Here is a 25,673-nt window from a genome sequence, read left to right as displayed (position 1 = left end):
TATTCATGAGAGACAGAGAGAAAGGCAGAGACACAGGCAGAGGGAGAAGCAGGCTCTATGCAGGGAGCCTGATGTGGGACTCGATCCTGGGTCTCCAGGATCATACCCTGGGCTGAAGGCACTAAACCACTGAGCCATCCGAGCTGCCCTCATTTCTAGCTTTTGATTTAAAGTGAGAGACACGGAACTTTCTTTCACTTGAGCACTTACAAGCCACTATAGGGCTCTTAATTGTCCTGATTTCAATATTATTGTATCTCAGGGAATAAGGAGAGGGAGAGAGACAAGTAATCTGTGGAGCAGTCAGAACACATGTTTATGAATTAAGTTTGCCATCTTGTATGGGTATAGTTCATGGTGTCCTAAAACAATTACAATAGTAATGTCATCAGAGATCACTGATCGCAGATCACCATAACAAATATCATAATGAGAAAGTTTGAAATAGTGCCAGAATTACCAAGTGTGACACGGGGACACGAAGTGAACTAATGCGTTTGGAAAAAATAGTGTCAATAGACTTGTTAAACATAGGGTTGCCACAGACTTTTCAATTTGTAAAAAAAAAAAAAAAAATGTAATATATATGAAGCACAATAAAACAAGATATGAATACAATATTAATTACAGTCACCATGCTGTACATTGTTCCTCATGAATTGCTTAATTTTTATTTTTTAAAGATTTTTATTTATTTATTCATGAGACACACACGGAGAGGCAGAGACACAGGCAGAGGAAGAAGCAAGCTCTCTGCAGGGAGCCGGATGTAGGACTTGTTCCCGGACCCCAGGATCACAGCCTGAGCTGAAGGCAGATGCTTAACCGCTGAGCCACCCAGGCATCCCAACTTATTTATTTTATAACTAGAAGTTTGTACATTTGACCCCCTTCATCCATTTCACCCACTCCCCCACCTCTGGCAACCACTAGTCTGTTCTCTGTATCTGTGAGCTTGTTCTGTTTTTTTGTTTTAATTTAACATAGAAGTGAGATCATGTGCTATTTGTCTTTTTCTGTATAACTTATTTCACTTAGCATAATGCCCTCATGGTCTGTCCATGTTGACCCAAATGACAAGATTTCATTCTTTCTTACATTGACTAGTAGTCCATTGTGTGTGTATATACCACATCTTCTATACCCATTTATCCAATGATGGTTGCTTAGGTTCTTTCCATATCTCCCATATCTTGGCTATTGTAAATAATGCTGCAATGAACATGATTCCAGTAAAGGCTTTTCTTTTTTTGCCTAAGGGTTATAATTGGGATAATGATTTAGTTGTTTTCTGATAGGCAAGTAGTAGTACTAGTCTTAATTATAATTATTAAGTCTAAAATGACTTTCAATGAGTGTTGTTGTAAATGAAAAAGTAACACTTTGATAATCTAGTTCCAACATATTCTTTACATGCATTATCCCTGTGAAGTTTTTCTCTGGTCTCTAACTGTATAGGCAATTGTTTAACAAATGTATTCAGATCCCACCATTCTATACCCACAAAGACGACATTTTCAGTCTACATCTGCAAGTCCATACCATCATGTGATTCTGCCGTGTGTGATTTTAAGAAGCCAAAATAACAGTGGCTTAAACACAAAAAGGTATATTTCTTTCCATTTACAAGAGGTTGGGCTATCTCGAATTCAGGGCTATGTCGCTGTAATCCTTCTGTTTTAGGCTCTTGTAGCCAATTCCATGTGTGTGAGTATGCTACTGTGTTGTACTGTGGTGGCGGCCCACCAGTTCTGTAGGGAAACCAGCTATAGTTGTTCTACAGTTCAATTCAGTTCCGATGTTGTCTCCCCGACCCCCTACCCTTCAGAAGCCAGTCACAAGCCAGTCTGTACTTCTCACTGACCAATTATCAATCAGAGGCTTCTGTGACCCCCCTGCTTGGGTTTGAATAATTTGCTAGAGTGGCTCACAGAACTGAGAGAAGCATTCTACATACTGAATTACTGGTTTATTCCAAACCATATGCCTTAGGAACAAGCAAATGTAAAATATTCATAAAGCAAGTTATGTGGAAAGGGGTGCGGAGTTTCTTTGCTCTCTTTTAGTGCAGCATTCTTACTACAGTTCCACATGTTCACCAATCCAGAAGCTCTCCACACTCTATCCTTTTGGTTTTTCATGTAGACTGTTTTACAAAGATAACAGCTGATTAAATCCATGGTCATTGGTGATTGATTCAACCTTCAGCCCATTTCTTCTCAAAGATGGTAAGGGAGTAAGACTGAAAATTCCAACCCTCTCATATGGTTGGTTCCTCCGATGACCAGCCCCCATCCATAGATGAGCTAGGGGCATGCCAAAGGTCACCTCATTAACATAACAAATGATACCTTTATCTTCCCATCTCTTAAGAAATTCCAAGGGTTTTAGGAGTTCTGTTCCAGAAATAAGGGCAGAGACCAAATATGTTTTTCTTAATCTTGTTTAAAAAGCAAAATTCAACTGAACACATTTGAAGATATAATTGGTTTTATTAAGCAATTCATCAATCAGGCAGCATCCCAGGAGTTGTACAAAATGGAAGGTTTTTATAGGAAGGAGGGTAGGGCAAGAAATTATTAATAAAAGAAAATAATTATTTTAGGCCTTAGGGGAAAGGGCAGAGGGTCTTATTAGGTAGGTGGATTACCTCAACTTCCTTTGGGGGATGGAGAGGACCCAAGTGACAGATTATTATTATTATTAATTTTTTTTTTTTTTTTTTTTGACGAAATTTCTGACTGCCAGGTTAAGACACGTTTCTGGGAGAGATTGGAACTGCAATTAAATTAGGTATTAAGCCCCAGTTTGATGACTTGATCTGGTGTAAATGACTCTCGTGCCTATGGTTTTCTTTTTAATTACAAATCACAATATTATAATTAGTGACTTGATCCAAGAGATCTTTAGGAGCTCTAGACAAATAGGTGACAGTAAAGAAAGAGAGGTAAATGTCAAAGAGCTGTGCCACCAGTAATTTGCAGTATCCTGTTACTCAAGTTCAGCCATGTGACTGAACCTAGCTGTACAAGGAGACTAGAAAAAAAGAAAAAAAGCCTTTGAAATACATATTGCTGCCCTGAATAAATTAGTATTCTAAGGAATAGGAGGAAAGTAGATAATAGGGAGACCTTCTAGAAGTTTCTTCCAAAATATGTAATCTCTGTTTTTCCTGAATGTTAGGGTTCTCCAGAGATGAAAAGATTATAGGGATTTGACTCACACAATTTGAGGGAGGCTGGCAAATTGGCAGAGCAAGTGTCTCTATTCAAAGACCATCAAGAGGGAAGAGCTTAATGTTCCAGTTTAATAAAACTAAAACATTTATATTGGGAAAATGCCAAACAGTTACATTTATTTTGTAGAAATAAAAATTTTCTTACATTCCTACCTCCCAGAGATACATGTTAATAACAGCTTGGTATATTTCCTCCAGTTATTTACAGTATATATACTAATGTATATCTCTTGGAGAAACAAGATTACATCACTTTCATACACACACACACTATATAGTACTCTGACTTAATTTTAAAATTTTTATTCTAGACATTATTCCATGTCATTAAATGTAGATCTGCTTCTTCTGAACACTGTTCCACTATGGACATTTATCCATTCATTCATATTTTGATTTATTTAATGAATATTTTTTCATACGTACCAGTGTGCCAAGCAACATTTATGTATCTGATCCTCTATTGGTAGAAATTTAGGTCATTTTGTTTGTTTTTATTCTTTTGTTTTCCATTATAACAATGTTAAGGCAATCATCTTTATCTTCAGACATTTTTGTGAGAGTTTATTCTATAAAACATATTTCTAGAATTGCTCTATAAGAAGGTACCCACATTTTAAGTTTTAAAAGGTGCTGCTAGACCACAGTCAACCTCAGCACTGTTAACACTTTAGGCAGATAATTTATCATTGCTGGGCAGGGTGATAGGAGGTCAGGGGAGCTGTTCTGTGCATTGTTAAGACGTTTAGCAACATCTTTGGCCTAGATGCCAGCAACACCATCCCACCCCCAAGTTGGGACAATCAGAAATGTCTTCAAACATTGCTAGTGTCTCCTGGTGAGGAGATTGTCCCAGATTGAGAACCAGTACACGTGCTCCTCTCTCTTTTCCTGATCCCATGTAATGCACACAGCCAGGCTTGAGATGTCAGAGCCCAAGTTGAGTGAAGAGATCTCCACATGCGAGGCAGCCTAGCATGGGATATTGGAGGCCCCCTGGGGTGAGGAGGGCAGCCACAAGAGATTGTGGCTTATTGTGGGATGTCAGAACACAAGCAGCATTAGGAGGGGGTCCAGCCATGATGGCAACCTGGTATGGGGTATTCTGAGCCTCAGGTAGGGTGAAAAGTATGTGCATGTTAGAGAGGCAGGAACAGTCCTTTCTAGTCCAAAACAGAGCTACCTCATTTATATGGGTAAAGGCCCATTTAGGGTGATTTCCCTTTGTTAGAGTTTGCTTCCTATAGAGGTCTATTACTGATTTGATGACAATATCTTTTACAGCATATAATTAGGGATTTGGGGGCTAATGTCTCTGTTGTTTGGAATTATTTTAATAGTAGAAGAAGCCCACCCAAAAACGTAGCTCACAGCTATGTAGTGCTTACTTGCTATCATCTGGCAGGTACCTGAACCATGCAGATAATCACATCTTTGTGACTGACTTTCAATAACGTAATGCTGAGCCAAAGAAACTAAATAGAAGAGTATGTCATACTACATAATTCTATATAAGCTACTAAAAAAGCAAAATAAATCTGTGGTGCTAGAGGGAAGAATTATGTTTACTCTTGGTGAGGGGTAGCATCTGGAAAAGAGATGCATGAGGGGGCTTCTGAAATGTTGATAATGTTTACTTGCTTGATTTTGTAACTTGTAAAAAGCTACTGACCTGTATGCATAAGAGTAGCACACCTTTCTATATTTATGTCATTCTTCAACAGAATGTCCACCCTCCCCCAAAAAACCTGTTCTTTTATTCTTGGAAAATAGTCAAAATTTTTCCTCGGAATCACATAATTATCAGAAAATAGAATGTTAATGGCTGACAGACCACAGCATAAACCAACTAAGTAGGTTGACAAATACCGCTCAACTTGAGGAAGGCCCAATTTGGAGCACTAACAGAAGTGCTCTGTCTGCCAGACTTGCCAGGTGATCAGACAAGCTGGATGAAATATGTCTTATTCAGCAACATTCAGCATACTTTTATTAAAATCCAACTTTATCATAGGTGCTCTTATCTTTTAGGTTTTGGAGGCACCTACGAACATAGTACTTCCATCCAAGGATCCCATGGAAGTGAGGAAGGCAGAGCAGTTGGAATACAATAACACAAACACTGATAAATGTGCAGAATTAATTCATTGAAATCACAGAGAGGGGAAGGTAACCAAAGGCTTCCTGAAGGAAACAAAGATGAAAGATAGCTAAATGGAGAAAATGGGGAAGAGCATCCAGGTAAAAGGAAGAGTACACTTAGGATACAGAAGTATAACTCACATTCAAGGAACTGTTCTTGTTGACATGGAAAGCACAGGGACCATCAGCATTATCATATTTATCATCAAGAGGCCAACCCAGAGCCTGATTCATGGTAGACATTCAGATATTAGTTAGGTAAATAAATACCTAACATGGCATCAGTTATGTAAATAAGTAGTCAAAGATCATGAGCTTATTGCTTCTCGGCCTTTTGGCTGAGATCAAGTGTAGAAAGGTCATGAGCTTATAATTCTAAGAAGCTCAGAGCTCATTTGGTAGACAGTGAGGAGCCATTAAAGAATTTAGGTTTTGGAATAACACGATTTGTGGTATTTTAGAAAGGTTTTCTGGGAATTCTATAAAAGAAGGATTGAGTCTTTCTAAATAGAAGAGAATAAGGGGAATTTTGTTATGTATACGTAAATGTGTGTGCTTAACACTACACGTGCATGTGAGTAGGCATTTGGTGAGAGTTGAAGTTAGGAATACTACATTTAGATTGGAAGTTCTAAAATGAAACAAATGATAAGAGTGAACTTATTAGACTATAGGCCCGATAAATATGGAATGAATTTGCAGATGATTTTGGAGATACAATAAAGAGTGATTAATATACAGGTATAAGAAGTATTTGAGGAGGAGGCATCTTGAATGACTCCCAGAATTCTGTCTTGGATGACGGGCTGAATATTGTCAGCACACCATTTGTTACAATAGGGAATACAGGTTGAGTAACAGGTTTGTGTTCCGTTTTGTTTTCCAGGAATCTAGTGTGTTCCATGGCTACTTATGATTCTGGTAATTGTTGATCTGTCTGCTAGGGGATGTTTAGTTGGCAGTTGAATATTTGGATAAGACTGAGGCCTGAATGAGAAAGATGATATAGTATTTAATAATAGCATACTGGTTGAATTTAAAGCTTGGGTAAAACTCCCAAAACATCTATCAGCAGAATACATGTTTAGATTAATTATGCTAAAGAGAGGAAAAGAGTTAGGAGTGCAGATGTTTGCTATAAACTTGTTTTATTGTTTTTCACTCTGCTTTTTTTATTTCTCTAATTTTTATGGGGAGGCATGGTTGGCTCTGGTTTGTAAGTCTCGTAATAGACTGTCAATATAAAATCTCCCAAATTGGGATCCCTGGGTGGTGCAGTGGTTTAGCGCCTACCTTTGGCCCAGGGCGCGATCCTGGAGACCCGGGATCGAATCCCACGTCGAGCTCCTGGTGCATGGAGCCTGCTTCTCCCTCTGCCTATGTCTCTGCCTCTCTGTGTGTGTGTGTGTGACTCTCATAAATAAATAAACATTAAAAAAAATAATAAAATCTCCCAAATTACTTGTTTTCAAATTACCAATACAACTAAACAGCCTGTATTTCTTGGGGAGAAGGCAAAAAAAAAAAAGGATTTTCTTACTTGAGAAGGTTGTGTTATGTAGTAGAAAGAGCATAGATGAACTTTGGAGTCAAAGTTTGTTAGGAATTCTGTTTCTCATATTATCTAGCTATGTGCCTTTGGGCAAGTCATTTAGTTTCACTAAGACCTTATTTATTTGTAAAACTGCAGTAATTATAGCTATATTTTAAGATTATTATAAAAATTAGCTTTTGGGTCTGGAAGATAATGGCAACTGTCCAAGTGTAAATCTCTCCACACATCCTCCCCAGAAGCCATTAGACCAAAAAGGGCCACACACACACATTCCCCATATATAACTCATACCTTCAGCATTACTACAACATAGATAATACCATGATTTTTAAATTGCCTTTATGTTGTAAATAAACAACGAATTACAATGGTTCCTATTGCTACTCAGACAAACCCCTGAGTCTGGAGAGTGGGGCAAGGAGAGGCATAAGAGACAGTGAAAACGGGGGTGGGGGAAGGAGATCAGAGGTTTACAATGAAGCACAAGCAAAATGACTTCCAGAAAGAAAACATCCCCCACAGAACTGGAAAAAATATAGACACGGGCCTGGGACTTTGGAATTCATAGCACTAGTTATATGGGAAGGTATATGAAAGAGAGAGACCACTAGCAGCATCAGAGAAATATTGCTCCTGGGAGAGGAGATAGAGAAAGGATGATGCCTCTTGGAGCCATCGCAGGGAGAGGAAAGAAGGAAGTAAGGAGAAATAAGGCACACAAGTTCAGTATCCACCCACCCACCCACCCACCACCACCATAACATCATCCATTAAAGCAGCTGCTTTTACTAATCTGCAGAAGCAGACAGTCTTCAACTAAGAACTCTAACCATAAAGTGCTCAGGAATAGAAATAAAGTAGAAGCTATACAAAGCCACTTTAAGAGGAATACAGAAAATATGAAACAATGTATCTCCACTGAAAAAAATTCTTTTCTAAAAAGGAAACATAAAACAAAGGGAAACTTAGTATTTTTAGTAACAGTTTATTTTTTTAATATTTATTTATTTATTTATTTATTTATTTATTTATTTATTTATTTATTTATTTATGATAGAGAGAGAGAGAGAGGCAGAGACACAGAGACACAGTAGGAGGGAGAAGCAGGCTCCATGCAGGGAGCCGGACGTGGGACTTGATCCTAGGACTCCAGGATTGGGCCCTGGGCCAAAGGCAGGCGCCAAACTGCTGAGCCACCCAGGGATCCCTTTAGTAACAGTTTAATTAACGTACTGTGTTATATTAGTTTCTGGTGCATGATATAATGATTTGACAATTCTGTATGTTACTCAGTGCTCATCACACTAAGTGTACTCTTAACCTTTTTCATCTCTTTCACCCATTCCCCACCCATTCCCCTCTGGTAACTATCATTTTGTTCTCTGAATTTGAGTGTTTTTTGGTTTGTCTCTTTTTTATTTTTGTACCTTTATTTTGTTTCTTACATTTCACATGTGAGTGAAATCATATGGTATTTGTTTTTCTCTGATATATTTCACTAACATTATGTCCACTAGATCCATCCATGTAGTTGCAAATGGCAAGGTTTCATTCTTTTTTAACTGAGTTTATTTTTGTGTATGGTTTAAGAAAGTGTTCATTTTCATTCTTTCTCATGAAGCTGTCTGGTTTTCCCAACACCGTTTGTTGAAGAGACTTTTTCCCATTGCATATTCTCTCCTCTTTTGTTGTAGATTATCTGACAATATAATTGTGAGTTTATTTCTGGGCTTTCTGTTCTGTTCCATTTATCTATGAACGTGTCAATTTTTGTGCTAGTATCATACTGTTTTGATTACTACAGCTTTGTAGTATATCTTGAAATCTAGGATTGTAATAACACCAGTTTAGTTCCTTTTCAAGATTACTTTGACTATTCAGGATCTTTTGTGGTTCCATACAAATTTGAGGATTTTGTTCTAGTTCTGTGAAAAATGCTATTGGTATTTTGACAGAGATATCATTAAATCTGTAAGAAGCTTTGGCTAGTATGCATATTTTAACAGTATTTGTTCTCCCATTCCATGACCATGGAATCTCTTTCTTTATGTCGTATTTCATTTCTTTTGTTGGTGTTTTTTATAGTTTTCAGAATACAGATCTTTCATCTTCTTGGTTAAGTTTATTCCTAGATTTTAAAATTATTTTTGGAGCAATTGTAAATGAGGTTATTTTATGGATTTCTCTTTGTCCTACTTCATTATTAGTATGTAGAAATGCAGTGGATTTCTTTAAGTGGATTTTGTATCCTGCAACCTTAATGAATTCATTTATCAGTTCTAACAGCATTCTTGTCTTGTTCCTGATCTTAGGGGAAAAGCTCTCAGTTTTTACCATCCAGTATGCTGTTAGCTGTGTGGGTTTTTCATATATGGTCTTTGTTATGTTGAGGTCTGTTCCCTCTAAACCTACTTTGTTGAGGGTTTTTATCATGAATGGATGTTGAATTTTGTCAGTTGCTTTTTCTGAATCTATTGAAATGATCATATGGTTTTTATCTTTTCTCTTACTGATGTGATATATCACGTTGACTGATTCATGAATAATTGAACCACCCTTTGCATCTCAGGAGTAAATCCCACTTACTCATAGTGAAAATTTTTTAAAAATATATTTTTGGGTTTAGTTTACTAATATTTTGTTAAGGATTCTTGCATCTGTGTTCATCAGAGATACTGGCCTATGGCTCTCTCTCTTTTCTTTTTTTTTGTAGTGTCTTTATGTGGTTTTGGTATCAGGGAAATGCTAGCCTCATATGAATTTGGAAGCTTTCCTTCCTCTTCTATTTTTTGGATTGGTTTGAGAGAAATATGTATTACCTCTTTTTCAAATGTTTGGTAAAATTCACCTGTGAAGCCATCTGGTCCTGGACTTTTGTTTGCTGGAAGTTTTTTGAATATTGATTCAATTTTATTGCCGGTAATCAGTCTGTTCAAATTTTCTTCCTGATCCTTTTTCAGGAGGTTATGTTTCTAGGAATTAAGCCATTTTTTCCTACATTGCCCAATTTTTTGGCATATGATTTTTCACAACACTCTCTTATAATCTCATGTACTTTTATGCTGCTGGTTATTTCTCTTTAATTTCTGATTTTGATTCTTTTTTTATTATGAATCTGGCTAAACGTTTACCAATTTCCTCTTTTCAAAGAACTAGCTTCTGGCTTCATGGATCTGTTCTCTTGGGGTTTTTTTATTTCTATTTTGTTTATTTCTGCTTTAATATTTCCTTTCTTCTACTGGTTTTGGGTTTTGTTTCTTTTTCTTTTTCTAGCTCCTTTAGATGACAGGTTAGGTGGTTTATTTGAGAGTTTTCTTGCTTCTTAAGGTAGCCTGTATTGCTATAAACTTCCCTCTTAGAACAGCTTTTGCTGCCTCCCAAAGGTTTTGGACTGTTGTGTTTTCATTTTCATTTGTCTCTCTTTTTTTTTTTTTTTTTCCTCTTTGGATTCTTGGTTGACCCATTCATTGTTTTAGTATCATGTTATTTAGCCTCCGTGTATTTGTGTTCTTTCCAGATCTTTTCTTGTGGTTTATTTCTAGTTTCAAGGCATTGTGGTCAGAAAAGATGCATGGTATGATTTCAGTCTTTTTGATTTGTTGAGACTTGTTTTGTGACCTAACATGTGATCTCTTCTAGAGAATGTTCCATGTGCAGTGAAAAAGAATGTGTATTCTGATGTTTTTTCACGGAATGTTCTGAATGTATGCTGTTAGATCCATTTGGTCTAATGTATCATCCAAAGCCACTGTTTCCTTGTTGCTTTTCTATTTGGATAATCTATCCATTGATGTAAGTGGGGGGTTAAAGTCTCCTACTATTAATTGTATTACTATCAATTACTTCCATTATGTTTGTAATTAACTACTTTATCTATTTGGGTGCTCCCATACTGGGCGCATAAATATTTACAATTGTTATATTTTCTTTTTTTGGATTGTTCCTTTTATGATTATGTGGTGTCCTTCTTAGACTCTTGTTATAGTCTTTGTTTTAAAGTTTATTTTGTGTGATTTTAAGTGTTGCTACTCAGCTTTCCTTTCACTTCTGTTTGCATGATAAATGCTTTTCCATCAGATCAATTTCAATATGCCTGTGCCTTTATGTCTGAAATGAGTTTTTGTAGGCAGCATACAGATGGATTTTGCTTTTTTATCCATTCCATCACTCTGTGTCTTAATTGGAGCATTTAGTCTATTTACATTCAAAGTAATTGTTGTTAGGTATGTACATATTGCCATTTTGTTTCTGGTTTTATGGTTATTTTTATAGTTCTTCTCTGTTCCTTTTCCTGCTCTCCTCTCACAGTTTGCTGGGTTTCTTTAATGATATACTTGGATTCCTTTCTCTTCTATTTTGCATACCTATTACTGGCTTTTGATTTGTGATTAACATTAGTTTTATATATAACATCATATGCATATAGCAGTGTATACTAAGCTTAAATTTGAACCCATTCTAAAAGCACTAAATTATTTCTCCTTACCTCTTCCCTCATTTTAAGTATATGATATCATACCTTACATCTTTTTATTTTGTGAATCCCTTGAATGATTATTATGGATATATTTAATTTTACTGCTTTTATGCTTGCTTCTGTTCTTATTCCTGCTTATGGTCTTTCCTTTCCAAAGACCCCTCTTTAACATTTCTTGTAAGGCTGTTTAGTGGTGATGAATTCCTTTAATTCTTATTTGTCTGGAACACTCTATCTCTCCTTCCCTTGCTGGATGGATAGAGTATGCTTGGTTGCAGGGTTTTTTCTTTCAGCACTTTGACTATATCATGCCACTCCCTTCTGGCCTGCAATTTTTTGCTAAAAAAAATCAGCTCATAGCCTTATGGAGTTTCCCTTCTATCTAAGTGTTTTTTCTCTTACTGCTTTTAAAATTCTCTCTTTATCACTGTAATTTGCCATTTTAATTACTGTGTGTCCTGGTGTAGACTTCCTTGGGTTGATTTTGTTAGGGGTTCTCTGTACCTCCTGGATCTGGATTTCTGTTTCCTTCCACAAATTTGGGGAGTTTTCCACTATAATTTCTTCAAATACATTCTCTGCCCCCTTTTCTCTGTATACTCCTTCTGGGAACCCTATAGTTTGAATGTTACTATACTTGATGGTGTTACTGAGTATGCTTCATCTATTCTTATTTTTTCATTTTCTTTTTTCTTTCTCCTGTTCAGCTTGATTGTTTTTTGTTACTCTGTCCTCCAGGTTGCCAATCTGTTCTTCCCTCTAGTGTACTATTTATTCCCTCTAGTCTATTTTGGATTTCACTTATTGAATTTATCTGATTCTTTTTTATGTTTTCTCTTTGATGATATTCTCACTGAAGTCCTCCACTTTTTTTGAAGTCTAGTCAGTATCTTCACAACCATTACTTTAAATGCTCTAGTAGGCATGTTACTACTCAGCTCCATTTCACTTAGCTCTTTTGTTGTGATTTGTCCTATTCTTTATTTGGGACATATTTCTCTCTCCTCATTTTGAGTGACTCTCTGTTTCTATGTGTTAGGTCAATCAGCTTCTCCTCCTGACAGTTGTGGCTTAAGATGAAGAGTCCTGCGGTGCCCTGCAGTACAATGTCCCATGTTCACCAGAACTTGGCACTTCAGGTGTCCTATGTGTGTTGCATGTACCCTACTATTGTGGCTGAGCAACATTGCCTCCAGTCCAGTCATCTGCAATGGCTCTCTTTGCCTGTTGTGGGCAAAGTTTGGTCCTTGTGTTGTTAATGGGCCAGTCTGGGGCTGCCTTGGGCTTGAGTCAGATCAGGCGTTTGTCAGAAATGCAGTATCACTGAACTGTGGGGTGCTTTCTCTTTGTTGTCCCCTGAGAAGCTTTTGTCAGTAAGTAGGACCTGCAGTTAGACCACATGTCTGGCCTCTCCCTACTGCTGAGGCTGCAGTGAGACTGGTATGTATGATGGCCTTCCCCCTCTCTCTGGGGCAGGAGTTACTTTGGAATGGTGCTGGCCCCTGTTGGGGCTGTTTGCACACTGCTTTGGATGGACTCCTGCTGAGGGCCTGTTTGAGAGGGCAAGTCCACAGGAGAGTGCTCTGTTAGCAAGCTAGGTGGAGTGTTCCTAGTGGTTCCCAGTGGTTCCCTCAGGTGTCTGTGTATCTAGGCTGGGGGTAGGGGAAGGAAATGGTACCCTCCAGCTCTTTGGTTCTTGGAGAAGTCTCCTAAAAATCCCAGCCTCTCCAGCATACGTTCTGAGATTCATAAATGATTCTTGCCCAGGTATTTTTCAAACTGCTGTTTCTAATCTGTATCTCCATGGGGCTCTTTCTTATACTGTCTCTTTTCAGGCAAGGACTGGACTCAGTTTTCTATTACTCTCTCTCAGAGCCAAGCCTGCTGATTTTTTAAAATTCCAGCTTTTAATCAGCACTGACTGTAAGAACTAGAGATGTTTTTCTGATTTTCAAAGCCATATGTTATGAAGATTTGTCCTCCCAGTGCAGGTTCCCCAGGCCTGATGAGGTGTCTACTGCTCTCCCTTTCTGTGCCTGCAGTCACTTCCTCCTGCAGACCGTCTCCCAGTCAGTTCAGTTCCCAGCCACCTTTCTCCATTCTTCCTACTGTCTTTGATGTGGCCTCTTCTCTACATTTAGCTGTGGATAGTCTTTAGGTTGTTTCAGGAAACTATTAAGTTACTCCAACCAAATAAAAAAATTCTGAAACAAACTTGTGGACATACTAATAGGGGCATTGACGTAAGAGGCTTTGATAAAACAAACAAAATAATGGAAAAGATGCAGAGAGAAGTAAAAAGCTTGAGAAAGAAAGTGTGTGAAATGCAATATAGGCAAAGGAAGATCCAACAACTCTATAATTAGGGTCTCTGAAGGGGAGAAATAATTGGAACAGAGCTAATGACAATCATAATCCGAGGGAACTTTTCAGAAACAAGAGGAAAACTGAAATCCACGTATTAAAAGGGCCCACTTGGACAGATTGGTCCAGAACAATGAACTGTGAGTCAGAAACTATTAGACTTTAAAGACTAGTGAAGCTATTAGACTTTAAAGACTTTTTTTTCCTGTTCTCTGAGGTAAGGACTGAGTAGATCACTTTACTAATTAAAAAAGAAAAAAAGACATCAGACTTCTCAAGAACAATATACCAAGGAAAGCTACCAGAGAGCAGAATTTTTAAAAACTCAGGGAAACAAAGTTCAAGCTAGCCAACTTGTCTTTCAAGTATCAAGGTGATAGATAAAGTTTTTTTTTTTTTTTTTTGATAAACAGTTTTGAACGTAAAAGAATTTAGGTAATTCTTAGTGAGAATTTAATATGTTTAATTGTAGATCCAAAACTAATATATATTTATTAGTTTTAATATTTTATATATTCTGACAAAGTAGAATGAATAAAATTAATAATGAATGAAGAGAGAAAGGGAAAATAGAGTAAGATCATTCCCTATAAGTATTAAGTGGCTATTATAGGATACTACTTATGATGGTAAGTCAGATGGTAAAAGGTTAAATAAGAAAAAGAGACTTAAGATGCTCTAAAATACACGCACAGACACACACACAACATATGAAGGCAACCATCAGAAAAAAAATGTAAATCTTCCTAAATACCAAAAGAAAGTAAAAGAAAAGAAAAAAAGCAGGAATACCAACTATATAAGGAAAAAAGAGTAAGTATGAGTAATACTTGGTAATTATAATATATACCAATAATACTTGGTGATAAAGGTAATTATAGAACACACAATTCAGATATATCAGCCATGTCAATAAATATAAATGGGCTTATCTCACCTTAGAAGAAAAAGATTTTCAAGTGTCTCCATAAAGCAAAATCCATTTTATGGTGTGTATGAAGGATACACCTAAAACAGAGTGATTCAAAAATTTAAAAATAAGGGATGTGCAAAAACATCACAGGCAAATAGAAAAAAATAAAGCAGGGGTTGTAATCTCAATAAACAAAGTAGGATGTATATTAAAAAGTCATTAAACACAACCAAGTATACTTTATAGTGTTAAAAGCCATAATTCATAATGAAGGTATAATATTTTTTAGTATCTATACACCATATAACACAGTAAACACTTAAATACAGTGAAATTGCTATAGCAGAATATAGAATAATATAAGAAATAGAAACATACATGATGGATTTCTAATCCATCACAGTACAAGTCTGGTACAAGATATTTAAAGCTTGTTTAGTAAATTTTCAGTCTCATACCCAGAATTAGCCATTTCTTAAAGAATTCTTGGTTTCTTTTAGTGAGAAATGATATTTAGAGATCATGGTCTTTATTTCAGGAGTGCTCACCTGTTGGTCTCTTTCTAGGCCTTTTCAATGGACAAAGCTTAGGACCTTTTATTTTTTTTTATTTTTTAATTTTTATTTATTTATGATAGTCACAGAGAGAGAGAGAGAGGCGCAGAGACACAGGCAGAGGGAGAAGCAGGCTCCATGCACCGGAAGCCCGATGTGGGATTCGATCCGGGTCTCCAGGATCCCGCCCTGGGCCAAAGGCAGGTGCCAAACCGCTGCGCCACCCAGGGATCCCAGCTTAGGACCTTTTAAAGAGAAAATACATCATTTTAGTTCACGCTGACATTAGTAATTGAAATTTAAAATTACAATTTTAATTCTTTGATTTTTATATCTGTACCTATTTTTTCTTGGTTCCTAATGATAGTAACAAAACTAATATATTTATTTTAACTGCTTCAAATACTGTTTCAAAATAACAATACCAATATTAATACAATATTAAGATCTATGGCAGTGCATTTACTGCAAAAGGCTTAAGATGTATTTGCAGTTTTTTTTGTTCACAGGATATATGTAAAAATTACTGTTTTAAATCCACTTGAAAATTTTTTCTGTATATGGTTAAACTACCAAATCTCTACATAATTAAGTTTATCTGTTTTATTTTACTTTTTATTTTTAGGGTTTGTTATTTCCATTTTATTTTTACTTTTTTTTTTTTTTTTTTTAAACAAACCTTAAAGGATTCAAGATCTCATAGCTGACAGTTGTGGTTTATTTAAAAAATAAAAATAAAAAATAAAAAAGGAGTGCCTAGGTGGCTCAGTCAGTTAAGCATCTGACTCTTGATCTCAGTTTAGGTCTTGGTATTGGGGTACTGAGTTCAAGCCCTGCACTGGGCTCCACACTAGGGAAAGAAAGAAAGAAAGAGAGAGAGAGAGAGAGAGAGAGAGAAAGGGAGAAAGGGAGAAAGGAAGGAAAGAGGGAGGGAGGGAGGGATGGACAGACACAGGGAAGAAGGAAGGAAAAAAAGTGTTAGGCTTATAGGAACAGTATTTAATCAAAGAAATGTTGGTATGCTTGGGTGGCTCAGCAGTTGAGTGTCTGCCTTTGGCTCTGGGTGTGATCCCGGTCCTGGGATCAAGTCCCACATCTGGCTCCCTGCGAGGAGCCTACCTCTCCCTCTGTGTCAATGCCTCTCTCTCTGTGTCTCTCATGAATAAATAAATAAAATCTTAAAAAAAAAAAAAAAAAAGAAATATTTACAGTTATTCAAGAAAACTTTCTACCCATTTTTTTTTTCTAAAATGGATGAGGAATTTACTATAATTAAATGTTTCAGCTATTCCCGTATTCTAACTGGGAGTCTATAACTTTTAAGGCAGCCCTAAAAAGTGCAGCACACTACAATCACACACACTATTTCTGAACTACTTCTGGGAATGTATATCAGTATTTTCTAAGACATTGAAACTGTCACCAGAGTCTTGCATGAACTTGTCTTAACCCCATACCCTAATAATTGGGGTTGCTGGGGGTCTCAGTTATAAAGATAACTGCTCATCTGCCTTTCTTTCTTTTTTTCTTTTTCATCTGCCTTTCTAATGCCAAAGTAATTTTTATGCATAATATCCAATATAAATAAAATAATATGCTGTAAAAAAATATATACACTGTGGTTTGAAATCTGGAATTTAAAACTTGAAGGGATTAAGCTGAGTCATGAAAGTTTTTGCCACAGTAGTAACAAAATATAAAATTATAGTTACTCTGTGTCTTTCTAGGAGGTTGGATCCTAAAATGTATAATTCTGTGTCTTCTCTTTTCAGAAGCTGATAAAATACCAGTAATGCGTGGACAGTGGTTTATTGATGGTACTTGGCAGCCTCTAGAAGAAGAAGAAAGTAATTTAATTGAGCAAGAACATCTCAGCTGTTTTAGAGGTCAGCAGATGCAGGAAAATTTTGATATTGAAGTGACAAAATCCGTAGATGGAAAAGATGGTAAGACCGATTAATATATTTAATATGTTCTGTAAATCAAGTAAGTTCTTGGTGAAGTGTAGAGTAGTTCTAATTTTGCATAGTAATTCATGAGTGTTAGAATTTATAAAATTTCTGATTTAAACATTTGATTACTTAGAATTTAAATCTATGAATTTCTGAACTATCTCAGTTTTTTATTTTATTTAATATGTGTGTGCACTGGCATGACACTAACATGACTTACTATAATTGTACAATTGTTATGTTCTGTGAATTAGTCCTTTTAGTAGTTTTTAATTACCAACAAAATTGAATCTACAAAAAAATCTGTCATTATATCAAAAGGACAGTTTTGTTAATATTTTAATGTTGGTTCTTTTCCTGAAGTTTAAAAAAAGTTAATTTCCTTTATGTAAATAACTTTAGGCTGTCTCCATACCAACTTTTAATTTGAATTAGTCTACTCTTTATATTCCCTTATTCAGCATTTGGATTTGTTTGCAGTAGCTTAATATATTTTCATAATAGCCAAGATTGCCATGTTTCATTATGTGTCTGATCTTGAGTAAAATTCAAAATGTGTGGTAAAGTTAAAAATACTTCTATTGTTCCATTTACTGCAGGCAGTGGGATCAGCTATTCTGGTGAGTATGATAATCCAGGTAGATTAGAATTTGTAGATTTCTCTAAATATTTTTTTCTAAAAAGTGTTTCTTCATCTATGCTTGCCTTTATTTTGGAAGTTTCTTGGCAAGCCCCATTGAAACTAGTGAATTAAAAGTATGAATTAAGTGAGTTTCCCCCCACCCCAAAACATTTCTGAAGCAGAAACTCAATATTGATCAAGTAATTCACAGATGCAGCTTGGAAAAAATTATGTGGTCGGAAGTAATTGCTTATATGACATAATTAATAGCAGAACAACAAGCTTTAAATTGGCTTGGGTTTTTTTTTTTTTTCTTAGACAAACATCCTTAAGTATTTTCTTTCTGAAAATTTCAAAAATTTTCTCTCTCTGAACACACATCACAAGCAAGGAAACTATAGTTCATACCAGATTAACATTATCTTTTATGTCTCGTTGATTAAAAGTCTACATAACTGAGAAACTAGCTTCTCAAAGTTGTGGTTCATTACCACTACCAAAATAAGATTGCTATTCGAGAGGGCTGAATTCTAGATTTTTTTCTATTCTCCTTCAGTCCTCCCTCAAAAATAGCAATTCACCTTAACAAACCCAGTTTAGCCACCTGAATTCCTTACTATGAATGTAGAGGAAAAAACCCAAGAGCTTGGAGGAAAACAAGAATAAGTATAAAAAATAAAAATATAAGTTGATTATTCTCCTTTCTTGTACTGTATTCAAAACATATTCTTTTTCCTTTTGCTAATTCATCTTGTAGAAGTTAATCTATCAGCTCTGTTTCATCTAATAGATCACATCTATTGGAATCTTGTTTTTATTACAATAAAAATTAGAATTTTGTGTGTCTTTTTTAGATCTACTACCTATCAGAATGTTAAGTTTAGCAAGATACTTCAGTTTTCTTCACAGTGCCCTAATTTTATGAGCCAGTCATTTAAAAAGGTCTGATAGAAAAAAAAAAAAAGTCTGATAGAGAACAGGTGTATTTGTATGAGTAGGTTTTTAGGAGGTCTTGGAGTGTCTGTGTTGATTCTAGAGTATCAATCAAGGATATTATAGTGATATTTTTTGCTAGATTTAAGGATATACATCTAGTGGTAAAATTCTAATTGGTAATAGAAAATTTTTAAACTGTTACAACACTTTTGCACTGTAATCTTTCAAAATGATTCTTTGAGGTTCATTAGAAGAAAAATTGTTTTTTTTTTTTAAATATAGCGTGGCATGTAAAGCTTTGCCGTATTTTATTATTAGCAAAGATTTTAAATTCAGTTTAGTATGGATACTGTTGTCATAAACTTACAGCCATTTTAGTTGTTTTTCAGTTTTATGTAAAATGTACATGTATCATGTATATGTTAAGATGTGATATTTCACTTTGAAAATTAAGGGAAATTTTATAGTACATTTGAAAAATTATCACTGGTCTTAAGGAAAGAACATTTGCTGTCCAAAAAGCCACCATTATTAGAAAAATAAATCCAATTTACCATATCTACAAAGATAAAATATAGTATAATATTTTATTTTGTTTCCTATCTCCTACCTTCTGAAATTTCACCTTTCATAATTAGAGTAAAAAAAAAAAAAAAAACCTTTTCCTCCTAAATTTTCTCATGTATATATATAAGAAAGCCTTGATTCATGATATTGTCAGATTTTAAATGTTTCCATGTGCAGATAGTGTTGTGCTAGGCACTTTTGTGAAGGAAATAGACAAAATTTTTACCTTCAAGAAGTTTTGGGGAAGACAACGTCAAAGATGAGAATTGTTAGTATAAGATAACACGGTAAACAATGAATATAGAATTAGATATTCTACAAATAGATTTGGAATACTGAGAGTTGGAGATCACGATGCTGTGGAGGTTTTCAAGTAAGGCTTTCTGGAAAAATCCCATTTAATAATTAAAAACATTTAAAAATACTGTAACTGGGAACCTTTAAGTGCTCTGGGATTTTTTTTTTTCCTCGGCAGAATTTCTGAGAAACTAAACAGAGTTCTTGTCTTGAAGGACATTGATATAAAACAATTCCTTTTCTTTCTGACCTTATCTGTGTTTTAGTTAAGGCAGCTGATGCCACAAATAAATTGGATTTCTTAATGTTTTCTCCTTGTTAATTTTCCTACTAATCTCAAAGTAAGCATTGAAATAGATTGATGAAAATTTAGCATAACTTTTTTAGCACACAAATCAAAATAACCCATAAAAGCATCATCACTTTTTTGCGATTTAGATACTTTAATCTAAGTTTTGTTTTCCCTTAGACTTAAAAATCAATTCTCTTCTTGTCCCACCTCCTAGCAGCCTAACATATGGAAGCCTGGAGTTTCACTGGGGATGAATTCTACAAATAAAATCAGCCCTTCAAAAAGTAATTTTGAAAATATTTGCGCGTAGTACTAGATTAGTGTTTGACTCATTTTATAATCTATCCAAGCAGTAATCAGTTTAAAAAAGGTTAAACTAGGAGTGCCTGGGTGGCTTAGTCGGTTAACTGTCTGTCTGCCTTCACTTAGGTCATGATCCCAGGGTCCTGGGATCCAGTCCTGTATTGGACTCCTTGCTCAGTGGAGAGCTTGCTTCTCCCTCTCCCTCTGCTACCCCCTGCTTGTGCTCTCTCTGTGTCAAATAAATACATTAAAAATCTTTAAAAAAAATAAAAGGGCAATTTAATGGGTTAATCCTGCATCTCACCCTGGCCAAAAAATGCATAGCATCAATCCAATCATGAGAAAACATCAGATAAATTCAAATTAAGGGATATTCTACAAAATAACAAAATAGCTCTTCAAAAGTGTTATGGGGTCTAGTTAACTAGATGAGGTGAATCCTTTACCACTATATGTCAAATTACTATTATGTACATGTTAAATATTTTCTTTTTTTGTCAAGTATATCTCAATAAAGATGAGGGTTTTTTTTTTAAGTATCAAAGTTAGGAAAGAAAAAAAGTCCAGTAGGGGCATTAAAATAAAATAGTAAAAAATATTTAATTAGACCAAAAGAAATCAGGAAAAGAGAAACAAGAAACAAAATACAGAAGGAACAAAGAGAAAATAAATGGGAAATAGTAAACCTAAATTTACCCATATTGATAATTATGGTGAATGTAAGTGAACTAATGCTCCAATTATTTTTTTTTTAATTTTTTTAAATTTTTATTTATTTATGATAGTTACAGAGAGAGAGAGAGAGAGGCAGAGACACAGGCAGAGGGAGAAGCAGGCTCCATGCACCGGGAGCCCGATGTGGGATTCGATCCCGGGTCTCCAGGATCACGCCCTGGGCCAAAGGCAGGCGCCAAACCGCTGCGCCACCAGGGATCCCCTAATGCTCCAATTAAAAGGCAAAGATTGACATATTAAGAATGCAAAACCTGACTGATATGCTGTCTACAAGAGTCTCGGCTAGGTTACCATTCAAGCTAATTTGGGGTGCTGTGACATCACAGGTGTTGGTGTACCTTGAAGAACTTCAAACATTTAACAATTTGGCATGTAAAGTGTATATTCCTATCACTGTTACTGAATAAGAATATCCCAAACTGTGAATATAAAACTGAAAAGTCAAAAAGGTGAGAGGAGCTACAAGGGTGCTAATCCCTTCTAACCTGCTTTCCTTTTTCTCCCTCTTTGGTGACTAAGAGAATTCCCCATCTTCTAGCTCTTAGTTATTACTTTTTATAAATTTACCTAATTTAATCTCTCTGAGATCCAAGAAGGTTGCTAGGCATTTTCTGGTTACAGTTGGCATGTTTGAGATGTGCAGACCTGCTTTCCCTAAAGGTGAGATTATCCAGGTTACCAGCTTTTAGAAAGGGAGAAGTCATTGAGTTGTTCTGGGGATTTCTATGTCATCAACGACCCCCTTTTTTGATATTCTTTTGCTTTCAGAATTATATAATGAAGAAAATCTCTTTAAGAAACAGGATTAGTAGGGACATTTATTGGAAATGCTATAGTACTTTAGATCTTTTTCATTGCTATGGAAGGCTTTAGTATATAAAATAACATTTTAATTAAATGTTAGCATTTAATAAGTTAACAGTTTTGGGTTTGTGCATATTGTTGCTAACATAAAAGGAAAAATTTAGTAATGCTTTCTAGCACTTGAATTTCATTTAGTGGTGATCCCTGTTTGGATTGATAGTAAATACTTTGTACTGTGCTTATAATAGTACCCCTAATTCTATGCTTTGGGTTGAAAATAATTAAGCTTTCTAACTGTGCTATGGGATATTGTGACAAATACAGCAAGTGACTTTCAAGTGAAAATAGGAATTTGATTTGAGAGAAAGGTAAAGAACCAAGTCTAATTTTGTGAAGATGTTTTAAATAAGTGTACTTCTCTCTTTTTAGTATTTTGGGATATTTGTCTCTTTTAATCCCTAAATTATACTGTTTATTTAAAAAAGAAAGCCTTTCTTTTTTATATCTTGACTAGCTTTCTGAAAGTGTTTGCATAATTTTGAAGTGTAGTCAAATGGTCCATATGAATTTCAAGTGGATTTTTAAATAATTATTTAAAATGTAAAGAAATGTATTGATATATTATAACCAGCAATATTTGACAAGAAAAATGTTGACTTCAAGGTTTTCTGCTGATTTGCCAAATATCAAGTCTGTCTGGCTTTCTGTTGGCTGTTTCATGTTTACAAAATGTCAAAGTATACATTTTTATTAATGACTTTTTATTATTTTTAGTTTTCTTTTAGTAAATATGGATTTAGTTCATGTTTTACTAGTGTATATATAAAACCTAGGTTTTGTTTCTTTGAGTAATAAAGTCTCAAATTCATGCCAATTTGATCTACTTTGATATTTAGCTTTTTCCTAATGAATTTTTTGTTTAAAAATGTTTCCTGCAAATGTACATTCTACTCCTCAATAACTGATCAGAAGGCACCCCAGAGAAGAAACTTTAATGAAGAAAATTGTTTCAGTTATAATTTTCCAACCCAGTTATCATTTTCCAGCCCTTTGTAACAATGAAGTGTTTTTACTAATGTTCCAACCCAGTTTTTAATCCTAGTCTATAGCCTTCTAATTACATAGTTGTAATTATTAAGTGCCTTGTAAGCATTTCTCAGTTACCTTTTCATCTGTACATACAACAGATTTTTAAACCATTTCTGGTACTGCACAACAGGAATTAAATATTCATATTGGAGCAGTATTTAACCTTTGAATGTCACATTAATGTAGAAGGGAGTGAGGATGAAAAAGCAAATGTTTTAGAACATAAATTTGAACTAAGTCATAAAGGTTCTATGGTTCATTTCCTGAACTGTTAAAAACTGATCTGTAAAAAAAGAAAAGAAAAAGAAACTGATTTGTAAGGTTCAATTTCAAGTGGATTTTTAAATAACTGCTTATTTAAAATGTAAAGAAATTTACTGATACATAACTAACAATGTTCCACAGGGAAAGTGTTGATTTTAAGGTTATTTACTGATTTGCCAAAGGCTGTGTCTGGCTTTATGTTGTCTGTTGCATGTTTACAAGATGTCACAGCATACATTGTTACTAGTGACTTTTTTTTTTTCATTATTTTATCACTGATCAGTTAAAGAGCTTCCAATTTGATTTACTTTGGCAAAAGTTTCATTTTATAATTCTTTTAGCAAATCAAACAGAGTTGTGAAAAGATTTTGTTTCTGTGGGAAGCTTCCATTATACACTTCAGTAATAGAAGGCATCTAGTGGAATGTATACTATGATATTTTCTCAGGAAAACTGCATTAGATGTTTAAAATGTTATTTGTTGCCTTCTTAATTTGCACATCAACTGTCAACTAATTTGGTGAGAGTAAATAACCTTAGTATTGTAAAGATGGGGCTTATAAATCCCTTATGCATACAAAAATACCATGACCTATTTTTTTATTCTGTCTGTGCAGAGACATTAAATGTGATGATCACATAGTTGTCTGATAAAATTTGAGTATCATTTGCCTTTTTTCATTCAATAAAAGTAGAGCATATATTTGATAAACATTATTAAACTACTATTTTGCTTCACTGATTTTTAATTAGAAAATTATATACATAAACATTTGGAATAATGTTTGTCAAATACAACTCCTTTTTTTAAAGTTAATACAACAAAAAGGCAAAATGGCAAACCTCATTTACAATTTACTTTGAAGCTCAGTGTTTTTGCTTTCTTAGTTGCCTACCACCTCCCTCCCTTCTCCCTCCCTTCTCTGTTCAAATGGAGAGGATATAAGGAGAGTTCAGATGCGGCAGGTCTTAAGCGAAAGCGTTCTCAAGGTACAGTAACTGTAGTTTCATTTCTCCATGTAGTTATACTCCCTGGCTTATAGTATTCAGTATTTAAAGCATAGAAATTACTAGTTTTTTAGAAATGTGTCCGTTGTGCTATTTTGTTTAGAGTTACTTGATTATAAGGGATATAAACATTTGTAAATAATATATGTGGTCCAGTAATAAGATGTTTACCAATATTAAGATGTTTTACTTTAAAACAGTTTGTGGATGATTTGAAGAGGAACAAAATTCGTTGGCTTAACACTATTCTCTTAATATCTTGGTCCCGTAGTTTCAATGTTTTAAGCATATGTCGCTCAAAACTATTTTAACATAGATGTGGTTTAGAAACATTAGATTAAAAAGCATAAAATAGTGGTTTGGATCAGACATAGAAAAGTAAATTATTAAACTCTTGAAAAAGATTTTCCTAATTTACAAAAAGTTCTTTTATTAAAAAAAAAAGCTGAGTTTGTACATCGTAGATGTTTTTTTGGTTTTTGGTTTTTTTTAAATTGAAGATATTATTGTTTGTCACATTAATTGCATCTTGGTCTATGTTCAATGTTAGTAATGTATCCTGACAGATAAATGAAATATAAATTGGTTTTTCATACATTTTTGAAATTGGATTTGTAATCAAGAACAATTTCCCAGAAAGGATTTACTTTTCTATGTGTTCTAGTAGGAAATAGGTTTTCATAAAAATGACTTTGATCTTAGATCTTGGCCAGGGCTATATAACCTTTCACGTTTAACTTGAGGTTATTTTCAACCCAGCTTCAAATCAGAATAGTTAGGTTCTGCTGGTAATTTGCTTTATGGCAAGTCATTTAATCTCTTTGTACCTCAGAGTCTTTATATATAATGGGAGATAATATTTTGTTTAAAGAGGATTTGTTTTAAATAAATCAGGCATAGCAGTTTTAAGGTGCATAGTTTTCTATGCACCTTAAGATGGATATGTGGATTTTTTTCTCACCTCTATTCCAGAGATACAGAGAGAGGAAAGTTTAAGGCATTCAGGATTATAAGAATTAGCAAGTTATGAATGGATGAATACGTTATGACAGTTCTTTTAATCTATTGCTTCTGCAAGCATTACTAAATTAGTGATACATGTCAGGCTCTGTGCTAGGACACTGTGTTTGGTGTTAGTGGTGCAAAATGATCAAGACATTAGTACCTGCCTCAGACAGCTTATATGTATTTTTTGAGCATAGAGGTTTGTGGGTTTTTTGGGTTTGTTTTTTAGCTTATTTTTACCAGGCATATCTTAGTTATAGAAATGCAGTAACCATACTGATTTAAACATTATAGTAGAAAAAAATTTCTTTGATTTCTTATTAAAACATCTTTTAACTTTGGATTTCTGTTATGGTGAGCAATATCCAATGATAATTGGTCTTCATATCTATTTCAAAACTACCATATATTCTAATAATTAGATTGTTCTCTTCCCAGTTTAAAGATAATTTTTTCCCCTTAGTCTTGTTTTATCTGCACTGAGTGAAATTTTCACAGATCCAAAAATAAAATCCACAGAAGAAAAGAAACTTAAGTTTCTATGTCAAAGGTATTG

At 34.8% G+C, this 25,673-nt stretch overlaps 1 protein-coding gene across 7 annotated transcripts in view; it reads left to right on the top strand.

The window, feature by feature from the left end:
* The window catches only part of DDHD1 (DDHD domain containing 1), a 110,871-nt gene that overhangs the window by 31,552 nt on the left and 53,646 nt on the right, over nt 1-25,673 (top strand). For 2 of the 7 annotated variants that reach the window (XM_077909329.1, XM_077909326.1), the window contains exons 2-4: nt 17,016-17,189; nt 17,795-17,815; nt 23,993-24,094. In XM_077909329.1, the coding sequence (XP_077765455.1) occupies nt 17,016-17,189; nt 17,795-17,815; nt 23,993-24,094 (297 nt within the window). The remainder of the gene's footprint in view (nt 1-17,015; nt 17,190-17,794; nt 17,816-23,992; nt 24,095-25,673) is intronic. The other 5 variants (XM_077909332.1, XM_077909330.1, XM_077909333.1 and 2 more) reach the window with 3 other exon arrangements.

Source organism: Canis aureus, chromosome 9 (genome assembly GCF_053574225.1).
Source record: "Canis aureus isolate CA01 chromosome 9, VMU_Caureus_v.1.0, whole genome shotgun sequence".
NCBI lineage: Eukaryota > Metazoa > Chordata > Mammalia > Carnivora > Canidae > Canis > Canis aureus.
This window is presented reverse-complemented; position numbering and strand designations above follow the sequence as displayed.